General features: G+C 39.3%; 1 protein-coding gene across 1 annotated transcript in view; it reads right to left on the bottom strand.

Annotated features, from left to right (window-relative positions):
* The window catches only part of LOC124541847 (tau-tubulin kinase homolog Asator), a 98,973-nt gene that overhangs the window by 13,488 nt on the left and 69,247 nt on the right, over positions 1 to 16,238 (bottom strand). Inside the window, exons 8-23 of the mRNA XM_047119756.1 lie at positions 15,566 to 15,707; positions 14,776 to 14,848; positions 14,380 to 14,509; positions 13,003 to 13,142; positions 11,810 to 12,007; positions 10,873 to 10,953; positions 10,209 to 10,346; positions 9,522 to 9,602; positions 8,729 to 8,816; positions 7,908 to 8,012; positions 6,891 to 6,959; positions 6,354 to 6,442; positions 6,068 to 6,169; positions 4,573 to 4,752; positions 2,813 to 2,960; positions 1,728 to 1,888 (exon numbers count right to left, since the gene is read on the bottom strand). Of these exons, the coding sequence (XP_046975712.1) occupies positions 1,728 to 1,888; positions 2,813 to 2,960; positions 4,573 to 4,752; positions 6,068 to 6,169; positions 6,354 to 6,442; positions 6,891 to 6,959; positions 7,908 to 8,012; positions 8,729 to 8,816; positions 9,522 to 9,602; positions 10,209 to 10,346; positions 10,873 to 10,953; positions 11,810 to 12,007; positions 13,003 to 13,142; positions 14,380 to 14,509; positions 14,776 to 14,848; positions 15,566 to 15,707 (1,925 nt within the window). The remainder of the gene's footprint in view (positions 1 to 1,727; positions 1,889 to 2,812; positions 2,961 to 4,572; positions 4,753 to 6,067; positions 6,170 to 6,353; positions 6,443 to 6,890; positions 6,960 to 7,907; positions 8,013 to 8,728; positions 8,817 to 9,521; positions 9,603 to 10,208; positions 10,347 to 10,872; positions 10,954 to 11,809; positions 12,008 to 13,002; positions 13,143 to 14,379; positions 14,510 to 14,775; positions 14,849 to 15,565; positions 15,708 to 16,238) is intronic.

A 16,238-nucleotide genomic window follows, 5' to 3' on the forward strand; every position in this document is an offset into this window, starting at 1 on the left:
TTCTGATAGATGGATAGAAAAGATACCTACTATTTTGAAACTGAAAAATAATTTGTTTTGATAAAACTTATTTGTTTTTATTCTATTGTTGAATGTAAATTAATAACACTGACTCCTTTCTTCCCAAAAAAAAAATTTTAAAATGCACTTCTAATTCTTGGTTCTGGTAGCCGGAATTTCAAGTTGATGGCCTGTTTTTAATGTTTAATAGATTCGTGTGTCATATTACTTTATAGAAATAGTTAAATGTTGAATACATTAGTCATACACGTAAATTACGTACCTAGGCATCTAAACATGCCGTGTGCCTAAACAAAACGATTTAACCTTTTATCATTTTAATACGGTCAGTTTTATGCTTTGATAAGTAGGAGTATGAAGGCGTTGTGGTTTACCTATGTACCTACATAATGAGTCACGATTAATATTATTACGGCTTTTGATGGATAGGCCGGCCAGATCAAATGTTGACAAGTTTTTAATTTATTGTGATTATCGGATTTTAGTTATTGTTCGATTAAATAACTCATTAGTTTACCTTGAATAAGATAAATTAAAGTAAAGTAATAGTAGTACAAGCAGTTTTACTAAAAAAAAGATTAGGTATTGATAATAATCATATTGTCTTTTGTTCATAAATAATTAAATAGGTACCTTATTTTAACTTAGATTGTTAAAATTGAGAAATATTTATTTTCTTGTTCGTAATTAACTTTCATTTAGCTTTATAGCTTTTTTTAAACGACTTAAAATTGCGGTTTTTAATTTGTCGGGACTTTTTTATGTAGGTAGGTATGTTACGGAATCTCAAAGACGGTTTGACCGATTATGAAAATTCTTTTTTATTTCAAAGTATACTTAACAGTCGGTCTCATTATCAGGAGTCGAGGATCCTATTATCAGATAGGATCCGGGAGATTAGGTACATAGTTTAAGAAAAGGTATAAAATAATAATTAACTTTACTACGTTATACGAATACCAAATAACTAAATAATCTTTTGCAAATTAATTAGTCAAGTGTTTAAATTGGAACATGAGACTGAACATCACTTTTTGCTCGGCACTTCAGAGTAAAAATTTCCGGGAATCCTAATTCCGGACGTAAACATAAAATACAAACATTCACACTATGATAAACATTCGTCATCGTAGCCACGAGAGGAACAAAATCTGTTACATCCTGCAAACATTTGCGCGTCGCTGTGTCAGTTAAACTGATAATACGAAGACGTATAGCGAAGCGTGTGGGCGGCGCGAAACCCTTCTACGCGCTTTCCGAAAACCGCTGGCCAATAGCGAGCCAGTCACGTGATTACGTTGAGGGTTTTTACTATTATTATTAAATATGAATGACGCAACACGGAAGGATATTGAAATGTTAGAGAGTGCAACAAAAACTTGGAAATGTTTTTTTGGAAAAAATATTTAGTTTTGTTCAAGGTCATAAAACAAAAGTTGTTATTTATGATGTTCTTAATCTAGCCCTGCGAGGTTGTTAATGTTTTACAAATAACCCTGTATATAAAAAAAAAAACAATTTTAACTGATTCCTTAACCTGTACTCAATAAAATAAAATTAATTTTAAAAGACAGTAAAATAGTCTATTATTCTCTGAAACAGTATACTCTTCACGGGTACGACCTGTTAGCAATCAGATAGAACATTCTCCGGCTGGGAGTGGTGGGGGTGTGGAGGTGTGGGGGGGGGGGGGGGGGGTTACTTACGGGCAGGCTGCCGGCGCGGGGGCGGGGCGCGGGCGCGTCTGGCGGGTCTCGCGCCGCCACGCCGCGCATGACGTCGAGGCGGTACCGCAGCGCGCCGCCCGAGCCGTCGTCGAACGACGCCTGCTGCAAAAGCGGCGCGCGCAGCTGCCGCACGCGCACGCCTGCACCCAACCCACGTTAGATCCCACTCGACAATTGCTCGTTATTGGTGTAATTACGTATATTGTATACAACGACAGCATTTCAATTTCCCACTGAAATAAAACTAGCTATAACGGATTTGAATCGCGTATATTAATTATTTTTAACATCCCGACGTTTCGAGCTCTTTACGGCGTTCGTGGTCACGGGTATTAATAAACGCGATTCAAATCCGTTATAGCTACTTTTATTTCAATGTGTAATCACGAAAATTTAAGACAAAATTTCCCACAGCTGGGCTAAGACCTCTCCCGTTGAGAAGGTTTGAAACATGTTCCACCGATGCGGGTTGGTGGAATACACATGTGGCAGAATTTCGATGAATTTGGACACATGCAGGTTTCCTCACGATGTTTTCCTCCACCGCCGAGCACGAGATGAATTATAAACACAAATTAAGCACATATATATAGTGGTGCTTGCGCATTGGAACAGCGTGGTGGAATATGTTCCAAATCTTAATGGAAGAGAAGGCCTTATCTCAGCAGTGGGAAATGCACAGGTTGTTACTTTACTTTACATTCGCTGACTGATTGTCAAAATATAAATATCACTTTAAAAATAAGTCAGATGTGAAATAACCAGCCAAAAGACTAACTCTGTATATAAGTTTAAGGTCTGTATATAAGTTTAATTTTATTATACAATTAAATATATACTTCGAATATCATTACGAACTTTTTTGCTGACCGTACTGAAAGCAACTGAATATCAAATAGATGGACCTAGAAAATAATTTGCAAATCTTATTTTTGCTAGTCAATAAAACAGAATATGTTCCCAACCTTCTCCTTAATAGGAAGAAGAGGCCTTAACTTTAAAAAAAAATACAGATTGTTGTTGTTGTTGTTGTTGTTGTTGTTACCAGTCAAATTCGAACTCACCTATCGCAGGCAGCGTCCAACTCCTGGGCAGCGCCGGCTGCAGTCTCGGGAAGGCGTCGATGCCTGCGCTGTGCAAGCAACACTTCGTACTCTTCACAGGAGGCTTCTCCGCTATTTCCGGTTTCTCAGTCTTTTCCGGTTTTTCTAACTATTTGGAAATAACCATTATTACATTAGTGACATATTCATTTACAAGTAACTGCCTTATTGGTCTTAAGGCTAGTTAGTTTCAGATGTCTAGGTCATAGGTTCAAAACCCTGTATTTGTCCGACTTCTGTAACATATAACTATTCCTAACATCACACTAATTCACCATTGACGACCTCCGTGGTCGAGTGGTGTGTACGCCGGTTTTCATGGGTACGCCACTCCGAGGTCCCGGGTTCGATTCCCGGCCGAGTCAATGTAGATTTTCATTTAGTTTTCTATGTTGTCTTGTGTCTAGGTGTTTGTGGTGCCATCGTTACTTCTGATTTTCCATAACACAAGTGCTTTAGCTACTTACATTGGGATCAAATTGATGTTGTCTCATATTTATTTTATTTATTATTTATTTATTAGCTCACAGCTAAGATATAGGATAATTAGTTGCCAATTGTGTCTGTAGTAACTCACACACTAACCCACAGCTTTATGTGCTTTCTGAGGTACAGGAGTATCGTATGTCGTTTGAAGACCTCAATAACACGTTATTAGCTCGACCAGGATTTGAAAATTCTTGGTGGTAGGGCTTTGTGCAAGCCCGTCTGGGTAGGTACCACACACTCACCAGTTATTCTACCGCCAAATAACAGTACTCAGTATTTGTTGTGTTCCGGTCTGAAGAGTGAGTGAGCCAGTGTAACTACAGGCACATGGGACACAACATCTTAGTTCCCAAGGTTGGTGACGCATTGACGATGTAAGGAATAGTTAATATTTCTTACAGCGTCATTGTCTATGAATGGTGGTGACCACTTACCATCAGGTGGCCCATATGCTCGTCCGCCAGCCTATACTATAAAAAAAGAAAAAAAAACACCTCTCTAAACTCGGAAAGTGGAGCCTGACTACCGCTGTCGTATGCATGAGAGAAAGGCAAGCCAAATCAAATCAAAATAAATTTTATTCAAGTGGGAAAAGTGCTTGTAACTTTTTAATCGTCATTTAACAATTAAGTGAAGCTAACACCGGTTCGGAAAGTAGATTCTACCGAGAAGAACCGGCAAGAAACTCAAGAGTTACTCTATTTTTAACATTTAAAAAATACAAAATCATGTTAATTAAATACAATTATTTAAATTAACATATCCCGCTTGGAAGTCAACAGGCATTAACTGTAAATTTTATCATCTACAAAATCTTGTATCGAATAATATGATTTTTCTACCGGCAAAGTTAGAAATGTCTGCGGAATTTAACATTCGCGTTACGAAACCATATAGAGATAATGAGAGGCCAGATGGCCTGGCATTGTAACGCGTTACGTAACGAAGCGGCTTACCCTGCCATAACGATTTGAATAAAACTAGCTATAACGGATTTTAATCGCGTATATTAATTATTTTGGACATCCCTTTCCCAGCACTTTACAGTCTTGCAAGACTGAGTCTACCCGTGACCACGAACGCTGTAAAGTGCTCGAAACGTCGGGATGTCCAAAATAATTAATATACGCGATTAAAATCCGTTATAGCTAGTTTTATTTAAATGTGTTATATTCGCGAAAATTTAAGACTGCCATAACGAGTTATCTGAACTGTAGTAAGGAGCGACTCACCTCATTGGGCGCGTTGACCTGCGGCGACACGCGCGGCGGCGTGGGCTGCGTGGGCTGCGTGGGCGGCGTGGGCTGCGTGGGCAACGTGGGCTGCGTGTGCGTGAGCGGCAGCTGCGTGCGCGGCGCGTTGGAGCAGCTCGATACGGCCGACGTGGCGCGCGTGTTGCGGTGCTCCGGCGACTGGCGAATGTGTGGACTTCACTTAATACACTCCAGTTGTGGAATCAGCACGTTTTTTTTTTATGAGACAACATCACATACATTACTCTGATCCCAATGTAAGTAGCTGAAGTACTTGTGTTATGGAAATCAGAATTAACGACGGTACCACAAACACTCAGGCCCAAGACAACATAGAAAACTAATGGTAATCTACATCGACTCGGCCGGGAATCGAACCCGGGACCTCGGAGTGGCGTACCCATGAAAACCGGTGTACACACCACTCGACCATGGAGGTCGTCAAAGCTAGCTAAATTAATAGCTCAGATAATGACGTTGGTGATGTAATGAAAATTGTAATTCACTCTTAATATAATTACAATTAAATTGTACTGATTACTAAACATTAAGAGGTAAAGTTTGTTTGTATGTATATAGAGAGTAATTACCGGTATTAATGACCCAATTCTAAAAGTCTTGTTAATGAAAATCACTAACTGGTTCACGATTTATTAACGAGACGGTACAATAGGCTATTTGACGATGCGAAAAATAAATTGTGAATAATTGTAATCAGTGTATATTATGAGTTTAAAAGTGGTTATTTACTAACGAAAGTTGAAAATAATACTTAATCTATTCAAAAATCAATAAATAAAAATGCATTACTTCAAACGTTTGCCACGTGACACAAAACGCTCCTGATTGGCCGGGCTTATGATGAAGTCACTTCCTTGTAAACCTTGCTTTTCTCTATGAACCACAAATTAAAATACAGCAGAGTGACGTCACCGACTCCATTGCAGCGCCATATTGTCCAAGTAGCGTTTTCGCGCGTTATTTAAATATGGAATTTTTAATATGATATTTTTCGGCAAATATGTACTAGAAATTAAAACATCAACTTTTACTGGGTTCCTTAACCTCTACTAAGTAGTATAAAATGGATTTTAAAAACCAGTCAAATAGCCTATTATACGGACTGTGACGCACTTGACAGACACTCCGTTTTACATATGCAATGCTTAGACTTTTATACATGATATATGCCAAAGAATATGAGATACACAGATGTGAAATATTTTAGTCGTAGAATATGTAACTTTACTAACTGTTTACTTTAATACCTGTATGCATTTACGGCACAGTTTTTTCTCTGGAAAGTACATTGTGTCTAAGTGCTATAGGATATAGATAGCATTCATGTTATATCATTTTCTTTATTTATATATTGCACCTGAGCGAAGCCGGAAGTCAAAAACAGTACAATACTTCGCCACAGATTGTCAAACTTTTTCTTACTGGTTATGAAGTTATTTCTTTTTTTAATTACCTGTAGCTGTTCCTGCTTCCATTCGTTATCTGTGGTCTCTTCAGAATCATCGAACTGAGACTTCCACAGCGACACTAGTGTTAGAGCGCCACCTTTCGTCACCTTTAACAAGAATAATATTCACAATAAAAACATTCCTCTAAACTAAAAAATCAATTACATTCGCTTTCTCTTTCTAACACATGCACATATAGATCTTTCGTCTCTGTCGGTAAGACGGAATCTGAGTCATTTGACCTTGAAAAGCATTTTACACGATCAGCCCTTAACTTTTCCCCTTTCTTACCTGCTGCAAAGCTGACACGTTCTCGTCGTCCATTACAGCGAACTGCGTGTAGCTCTGGTCAGCTCGCGCACGCGCATTGCGACGAGCGCCTGTAAACGAGATTACAAAAGTTTTCAAATACTTGTATCAACACTGATATAACAACTTGAGGGTAGTTTAACAAGTATACTACGACACAACTTAGATGTAGCATCGGCAAATTTAATAAAACCGATTACTGCCGATTCACACAACCTATAGAAATAACACTCTTTTGACGCTATTCGTCGCTGTAGATTCTCGCGTCAGTTCAACCCGAGACAGCGAGTGCGTGTAAATCGACGTGTCCAATTGACGAATATATTAGGTCATATGATATTACACCTTATTACGTTTGCGTAAAGATCATATTCACATGAGAAAAAAAATACTGATAATTTGAGATAGCGCACTCAATTCGTATGTGATCGGTTTTACGAACTTTGCCGATGCTACATCTAACTTGTGTCGTACTATACATATATGGTACCAACTTAAAAATAAATGCCTAATGTATACCTCTCTTGAAGTGAGTGTCTGAGTGCATGCTATCCACATCTGCGACGATTCGCGGGCTGCTTGCATCGGCTGATGTAATAAAACAATCATAATTAGTATATTTATTACGTCATTAGGTAGATAGACTCACAAATGGAACACCCAATGGTCATTGGTGGACAGACGTCACTAGGGAACTAAGATGTTAAGTCCCTTGTGTTTTTTTTATGGTATAGGTTGGCGGACGAGCATATGGGCCACCTGATGGTAAGTGGTCACAATCACCCATAGACAATGACGCTGTAAGAGATATTAACTATTCCTTACATCGTCACTGTGCCACCAACCTTGGGAACTAAGATGTGATGTCCCTTGTGCCTGTAGTTACACTGGCTCACTCACCCTTCAAACCGGAACAGAATAGTACTTTTTTAGGTGTTAGAATGTCTGATGAGTGGGTGGTATCTACCCAGATGTGCTTTCATATTGTCCTACCACCAAGCTAAGTAAGCTAACTCTAATATATATTACTAGATATAGAAATAATATATATAGTTCTATCTAGTCGACTTGTGGTCACCATTGTCATACAGATATACTGTTTGTAGTACATCATTGAAACTGAAATAAAAATCTTTTACACATTACTTTAATAAACCAAGTTCATAGTTTACGAATAATTATATTGGTCAAATAATTCCTATATAAAGGATTATTGGTAATTCGACGCATATCCGTTAGAAAGTGATAGGGGACAAAACAGAAAAAAATATATCTTAATCGATACTTTCTTTTAAATAAACTTTTAAAGTTGCATTCTTGACAAATTTTGAAAAACTAAAAACCGTGATAACTCAACAATGGTTAACTTTTGCACCACACATATGGAAGTTAAAATTATTGCAAATAGTCACCCCTATAACCTCCTAACGGATATACGTCGAGTTACCAATCACCCTGTATAATATATTAGTATTGGGATGATATTTGATGATATTACACGGAAATGTACTGAGTATAATGAGTTGGTATATCTACCGGTGGAGGGGGCAGAGGGCGCGGCTGCCAGCTCCTGCACGCAGGTGGGGGGTGCCGTTACCACACGCAATCGCAGTAGCGTCGGCCCGCCCGCCGCATGCGCAGCTAAAGTAACCAATCACACGCGTTAGATACAAGTCACTCGAGGATTTTAAACTAACATGGTTATTTTTATTATTAAAGTTATTAATTTCGAGATATTTACCATGTTTTTTATTTTTGTTCGGTGGAGCTCGATATTTCGACATCGTCTACGAATGTCTTGTTCACGAGTCTCGTGAAAAAATAAAAAAAACATGGTAAATATCCCGAAATTAATAACTTTAATAAAGTCACTCGAGGACGCACCACTGACGCGCACGTTACGTACTCTCATTGATAGCAGACATAATCACACAATCGCTGCTTGGAATATATCGTATACAACTTAGATAGTATTATATTATAACATACATATATATTTTTGTTTAAGGTGCTGTAATATCGAATTGGGACAACGTCCTGTAATGATATGTATACAGTTTGGCAATATAAATAAATAGATGTTATTCGAGGTCGCGGAGAGGTAAAGGTTTGCGTGCGTGTGCGTGTGTGTGTGTGTGTGTGAGTGCGCGCGCGCGCGTGTGTGTGTGTGTAAATAAATAAATAGATGTTATTCAAGGTCGCGGAGAGATATAGTGTGTGTGTGTGTGTGTGTGTGTGTGTGTGTGTGAGCGTGTGCGTGCGTGTGTGTGTGTGTGTGTGTGTGAGCGTGTGCGTGCGTGTGTGTGTGTGTGTGTGTGTGTGTGTGTGTGTGTGTGTGTGTGTGTGTGCGTGCGTACCGGGCTGCGGCGCGCGCGGCTTGCAGGGCGGCACGCTCTGGCGCTCGGGCCTACTGGCCGGCCCCGTCACGGCGGACGTGCTCGTCTCCTGAAACAGTAGCGCCGTCACATACTTGTCCTTATTCACATACCACCTCATATACATTTGTTCGTTATTTGGTCATAATGTTGTCTAAGATTTTCGCGATTATTACACATTGAAATAAAACTAGTTTTAACGGATTTAAATCGCGTATATTAATTTTTTTTATCATCCCGACGTTTCGAGCACTTTACAGCGTTCGTGGTCACGGGTGGGTAGTGGTCATTGTTTGGTCATGATTAAAGTCACTTAACGGCTTTACTGGATATTATTTTATTATTAAAATTTGCAGTATTCTTTTGCCTGTAACCTCGCTTCTCGTTGCTTAAAACACATACAGCTGTTAAATCAATTTCCATTCATGAATTTCTCTGTTTTAACTCTAAACACAGTTCTATATTGAAGCCCCCCCCCCCCCCAATCTTGAATGTCATCTTAAACCATAGCAATACAGCTTAAATACGAAAAAAATCCGTATATCAATTTCAAGGTCAGACATTAATATATACTAATATTATAAATGTGAAAGTAACTCTGTCTGTCTGTCGCCCTTTCACGACCAAACCGCTGAACCGAATTCGATGAAACTTGGTACGAGGCAAATTTAAACTCCAGTGAAGGACACGGCTACTTTTTTACCCTGACACATGATAACTTACCACTTAATGCGTGCAAAGCCTCGGGCGAAAACTAGTCATTAACATTCCTTACCTTCGCGTGCCTGTCCGGCGAGGGAGCGGGCGTCGTTCTTACTTCCACTTCCTTCTCGACTGTGGGTTTGTCTGTGTTCGACTGTCAAATGAAAAACATAGAATTTAATGGCTTTACAGGCCTTGAAGGCAGAAGCGGATTCATGTTTTGGGTCGGCAATGACACAATATTGGAGTTTTTATGCAGGGTTAAGGCTTCTTCATCCTTTGAGAAGGTTTCGAGCGTATCCCATCACGCTACTTTAATGCGGGTTGTTGGATACACATGGTCTCCACGTGATCTTTTACTTCACCACCGAGCACGAGATGAATATAAACATAAATTAAGCACATGAATATTCAGTGGTTCAGCTTGGTAAAGATCGGTAAAGATTCACGCGTTCTAATCACTGGGCCATCTTTGCTTTTAGCAACATTATTCGTTATTTAGTTTATCCTTGCAAGCTAAATTGCGTTCACAGCGGTGAAGGAAACCGTAAAGAAACCAACATATCTAATATCATTAAAATTCTGCCACAAGTGCATTCCCACCCACACTGGAACATATGTTCCAAAACTTCCCCTCAAAAGGAGAGAAGACCTTAGCCCAGCAGTGGGATATTTTCAGGCTGTTTTTGATCTTATTATCCAGGGTCCAATCTTGGGTTAACGGTCAAGATATCAGCATAGAAGATATGTCAGTACGCACGTATCCGTTGACGTGGTGCGGTGCGTGTCGTGGCGAGGCGGGTTGCGCTCTCTTCTCGGCTGCTTTCTCCTTCTGCAAGTTTGTCTGCGTGTCCGTCGCCACCGCTGTCGTCGCTTCCGTTTCGAGGCGTCGACGTGTCTATACAAGATACATTTTATAATTATTTACTTTTTTTGTTGACGGTTATACAGTATTTTCTTAGTACGGTCAGCAGAAAAATTTAATATTTTTTTTTTTATAATTAATTACGTATTATATTTGTTTCAGTGTTATATAAATGAATAAATAAATATGAGACAACATCACATACATTACTCTGATCCCAATGTAAGTGAAGCACTTGTGTTATGGAAATCAGAAGTAACGACGGTACCACAAACATCCAGACCCAAGACAACATAGAAAACTAATGGTAATCTACATCGACTCGGCCGGGAATCGATCCCGGGACCTCAGACTGGCGTACCCATGAAAACCGGTGTACACACCACTCGACCACGGAGGTCGTCATAAGTCAACTCAGGTTCGAAATTCAAATCTGAATTACTTTATCGCTTTATAATAATTCTATATATGTTGATTTATGATTAAAAACATATAAATCATTACACGAATCTGATATGTAGATAATGCTATCGTCACATGAGACGCTAGTGGTACATACCCTGTCAGGTTGGTGGTCGGGCGAGGGCTGATGGTCAGTTCCAGCCGCCAGCACTGCTCGAGCGCGGCTAGCCGGCGCGCTCTGGTACAAACACATCAAACAATTATGACACGTTTGGGGTAACTAGTATAAACCAGTTTAAACTGGTTTGCACTTTCAATAACCTTGCGTAAATTTAACTTAAATCTGGTAACGATATTGAACAAAATACTCGTTTTGCTATCACGTGATAAAAATGACAAATTTTGACTCAGAATCGTTCCAATAAAAAAACCTTCTGTAAATTTCGAAGTCAACTTTAACCATAGTGTACGAAGGAAACCCAAAACCTTCATTGACGAAATAATTCCTGAGGCTTGTCTTACACCCAGGATTCGTCTTATTTCAACCAATGAGGTGTGAGTATTTCGTACCATAGACAATAAAAAACACAAGTGAAGTGAACTGTAGGCATAAATCATTGTTGAAATTAAGTTCTACAGACACAGAAAATAATTCTGTAAGTAAACCTCGAAGTCTATGTAAAATTACTCAATGCACTTGGTGGTAGGGCTTTGTGTGAGCCTATCTGTTAGGTACCACCCACTCATCAGATATTCTAACACCAAACAGTACTTGGTATTGTTGTGTTCCGGTTTGAAGGTCAGTGTAACTACAGGCACAAGGGACATAACATCATAGTTCCCAAAATTGGTGGCGCATTGGTGATGTAAGGAATAGTTAACGTTTCTTACAGCGCCATTGTCTATGGGTGATGGTGACTACTTACCATCAATAGGCCCATATGCTCGTCCGCCAACCTATACCATAAAAAAAAAGAAAAAAATCCACCAAGGAATGGTTAACATTTCTTACAGCGTCATTGTCTATGGGCGTGACCACTTACCCTCAGGTGGCCCATATGCTCCGCCAACCAATAGCATAAAAATAAACTAACATCCTTCTCCCAGTCGTAAGGATCCGTCTCCCGGATTCCACGTCGTTTGCAGCACCTCTCCAGCAAAGAGGCCAACATGGCGTAGTCTGGTGTGTCAGCGTACTCCAATTGCTGGACGTGTTCCAGAAACTGGCGCAGCTCTGATGGCAGGTGCTTCAGAAGGAGACGGTGGTCATACTTCTCTTTCATCAGGCCGACCTGTGAGATAATTTAACGGATTCACATAACGGGATCTAATGTCAAAACTTCTGTAATATAAGCAGTGTTATTATATCTTGAGTCCAAAACAGAACAATACTATTATTTAATTTGTTATTCAATTAATTAATTAATTTTTTTAATGAATTTATTTTCTTGTATGCTGAACTTCTTAATTATAATAATTATTACTTTATTTTTGAAATTAAATGTAGTTACTAGTATTTTAGTATAATGAAATTGTTTTAGTAAAGAGTGTAGTGACTGCTGTGAATGGTCCTTAATAAACAAATAAAAACTAGGTATTGCTGCGAGGTGAAGATATCTGATAAGCGAATCTACCCAGGTAGGTTTACAGAATACCTACCACTAAATTATGTATGAAAGGCGATTGGTCTGCTTTTAAATTTACTAACTTAACCGCTATTTCAATACTAAACAGCGAGCATCAACGCGAGTTTGCCTTCGTCCTCGCTGGCAGCGGACCTTGCCTCCAGCAAAAATAATATCAACTATATATCGGAGTAGGGAAGTTCTCTTTCAAATTTTGAACATATTGTTTTTAATTGTTGTGCTGACCGTAGCGTTGGATTTGATGAGTAGTAGTTGGAGTAGTTGTTAGAGGCGAGATGGGCTCTAGTGGTGACACATCATACAAGATGATTTTTATGTGCTTAATATGTATTTTTTACATATATTCTAATGGAAAAGGGTTCCATAACATATACATTGTTTTAACTCGCCGCTAGATGGCGTTACAGCACATTTAGTGTATCTTCGGAGAGGCCTATTTACAGTTTGTCACGCTAACATAGGAAAGCGATGACGTGACATCCGTCAGATTGGGAAAGGGTACCACTGGCTTTGTACTTGTTATTCTGATGTACCATAACGCACTAAGCGCCCTGGACAAAAGGAGCACCCACATAATCCACTTCAGGTTGGGGAAAAGGCTTAGATAGATTGAATATATAGTTTTACCAAGAAAAACTCACTTGTTCCTTGTCCTTGATTTTCCTCCAGGGCAGCTGGCCGTTGACGAACTCGACCAGCATGTAGAACAGAGACCAGAGGTCATCGTGCCTCCCCATCTCCTTATTCTTGTGGGCGTTGATGGAAGCGTAGCGGACCGTGCCTGGAAGACAAATGGATACGTTAAAATCAAATCAAATAAATAAATAAAAATATAAATAAATAAATATGAGACAACAAACATCACATACATTACTCGGATCCCAATGTAAGTATCTAAAGCACTTGTGTTGTGGAAGATCAGAAGTAACGACGGTACAAACACCCAGACCCAAGACAACATAGAAAACTAATGGTAATCTACATCGACTTGGCCGGGAATCGACCCGGGATCTCGGAACGGCGTACCCATGAAAACCGGTGTACACACCACTCGACCATGGAGGTCGTCAAAATATACTTTATTCAAGTAGGCTTTTACAACTTTGGAATCGTCATTTAACAATTATATTATGTGAATCTACCACCGATTCGGAATACAGATTCTACCGAGAAGAACCGCCAAGAAACTCAGTAGTTACTCTTTTTCAACATTTAAAAACAGTCATGTTAGTTAACGCTTTTTTATCGTCTGTATAATCTCGTATTGAATAATATGCCTTCCATACCAATATATTTTTTACAATAGATTTGAATTTAAGAAACGGCAAAGTTAAAAAAATGTCTGTGGATTTTTATTACAGAAACGGTAAATCTTTTTATATGAGTAAATGGTTATAGGCACTTATTGTACAAGAAAATTGTCAGATAATCATTTCCATTAATATAACCTTGTTCATCTATATGGAAAATCTTTTAATTACCGATAGACGTAACAGGTATAGTCATATCGTACTTTTTGTTGGATAGAGAAATAAAATTCGATTTTATGGTGAAGCAAGACGTAGATAGAAAGAGACAGCTATATATTTAAATACTTCCACTTCAGGCGCACGTTGCTTCACGAGCAATTTATTTAAAACGAGTAACAATTGAGTCGAGATAGCCCAGTGGTTAGAACGCGTGCATCTTAACCGATGATTGCGGGTTCAAACCCAGGCAGGCATCGCTGATTCATGCGCCTTATTTGTCTTTATAATTGATCTCGTGCTCAGCGGTGAAGGAAAACATCGTGAGGAAACCTGCATGTGACAAATTTCATAGAAATTCGGCCACATGTATATTCCACCAACCCGCATTGGAACAGCGTGGTGGAATATGTTCCAAACCTTCTCCTCAAAGGGAGAGGAGGCCTTTAGCCCAGCAGTGGGAATTTACAGCCTATTGTTGTTGTTGTTGAGTAATAATTATTTTATATATTAGTACTCGCAGTACCATAGAGCAATTTTGGTGTTTGTTACCTCTGAAGCCAGCCGCGGCCCTAGGCGGTCGCACTTGCCCGTTGCTAGTCGTATACTGCCTAGCTAGACCGAAGTCTAGCATATAGACTCTACGACAATTCGACGGATGTCGACCGATGCTGAAATTACTCTGAAATTTGAAAATTAATCCTTCAAACAATCAATAATAGAATTCATTTCTTAAACTTGGTGGTAGGGCTTTGTGCAAGCCCGTCTGGGTAGGTACTGGGTAGGTAGATGTTATGTCTCTTGTGCCTGTGGTAATACTGACTCATTCACTTTTAAATTTGGAACAAAAAAATACCTAAGTACCTACTATTGATTTGGTTATAAAGCAGAAGACAAGAGTACAGTCAACAAAACATTATTATTTTTTTTGAAATAAAATATACTTACTGGCTTAATGTCTCTGTGTAGGAAACCAACTGAATGGATGGAGTCTATTGCTTTTAATATTTGAAGTCCAAGCCTGGAAATAATGAAAAAAAAAAACATTTTATAAAATATAATAACCAGACTACCCATAAATAATGCGTTCTTAATGAATGGACAAATGTAGGTATGATTATTTTTTTCAGTTAAAATACTAAATAACCTTTATTATTTGTATATATTATCTAATTCAAACATTAAGAAAAAATAATATACAAGGAACGGGAGGCCCGTGTTTATAATTCATCTCGTGTTCGGCGAAAGAAAAAACTCGCGAAGTAATTTGCATATGTCTAATTTCAACGAAATCGTCACAAGATAATCCACCAAGTCACATAGAAGAGCATGATAAAATATGCTTCTAACCTTCTCCTCAAAGGGAGAGGAGGCCATGAGAAGGAGGAGAGCTAGGTAAATTGTAATGGTTAAGGTTTTAGCTTATGCCTTAACCCAACAACAACAACAACAGCCTGTAAATTCCCACTGCTGGGCTAAAGGCCTCCTCTCCCTTTTGACGAGAAGGTTCGGAACACACTCCACCACGCTGTTCCAATGCGGGTTATGGAATACACATGTGGCAGAATTTCATAGAAATTTGTCACATGCAGGTTTCCCCACGATGTTTTCCTTCACCGCTGAGCACGGGATGAATTATAAAGACAAATTAAGCACATGAATCATCGGTTAAGATGCACGCGTTCTAACCACTGGGCCATCTCGACTCATTAACCCATGGTTATGTGCATGGCGTTACCTGAGCGTAGTGGACAGCGAGAAGGCGCCCCGGGGCTGCGCGCGACGCAGCTCGGCGAGGTTCCGACCTTGGAGCTGCATCACCACGTAATTGAACCGGGCGTTCCTGCCGCAGCCGATGAAACGGCACACATGCTCCTTACCTAATCGAATACTTCATCTTTACTAATATCGACGACCTCCATGGTCGAGTGGTGTGTACACCGGTTTTCATGGGTACGCCACTCTGAGGTCCCGGGTTCGATTCCCGGCCGAGTCGATGTAGATTAATAGTAGTTTTCTATGTTGTCTTGGGTCTGGGTGTTTGTGGTACTTTCGTTACTTCTGATTTCCATAACACAAGTGCTTCAGCTACTTAGATTGGGATCAGAGTAATGTATGTGATGTTGTCTCATATTTATTTATTATTTATTTATTATTATAAATGTAAAAGTAACTTTGTCTGTATGTCTGTTGGTCGGTCTTTAGCTACCAAACAAATGAACCGAATTTTATGAAATTTGGTTTGAAGCAAATTCGAACTCCAAGAATGGACCTTAGGGTACCTTCTTTTACTAGCACATGACAATTAACTCCGTAAAACGCGAGCGGAGCCGCTGACGACAACTTGGAAGCTGAATGGTATGAGTATACCTTTTTGGACACTTTAATTATCATTATCAATCAATTTTTGT

Source organism: Vanessa cardui, chromosome 29, assembly GCF_905220365.1.
Source record: "Vanessa cardui chromosome 29, ilVanCard2.1, whole genome shotgun sequence".
Lineage (NCBI taxonomy): Eukaryota > Metazoa > Arthropoda > Insecta > Lepidoptera > Nymphalidae > Vanessa > Vanessa cardui.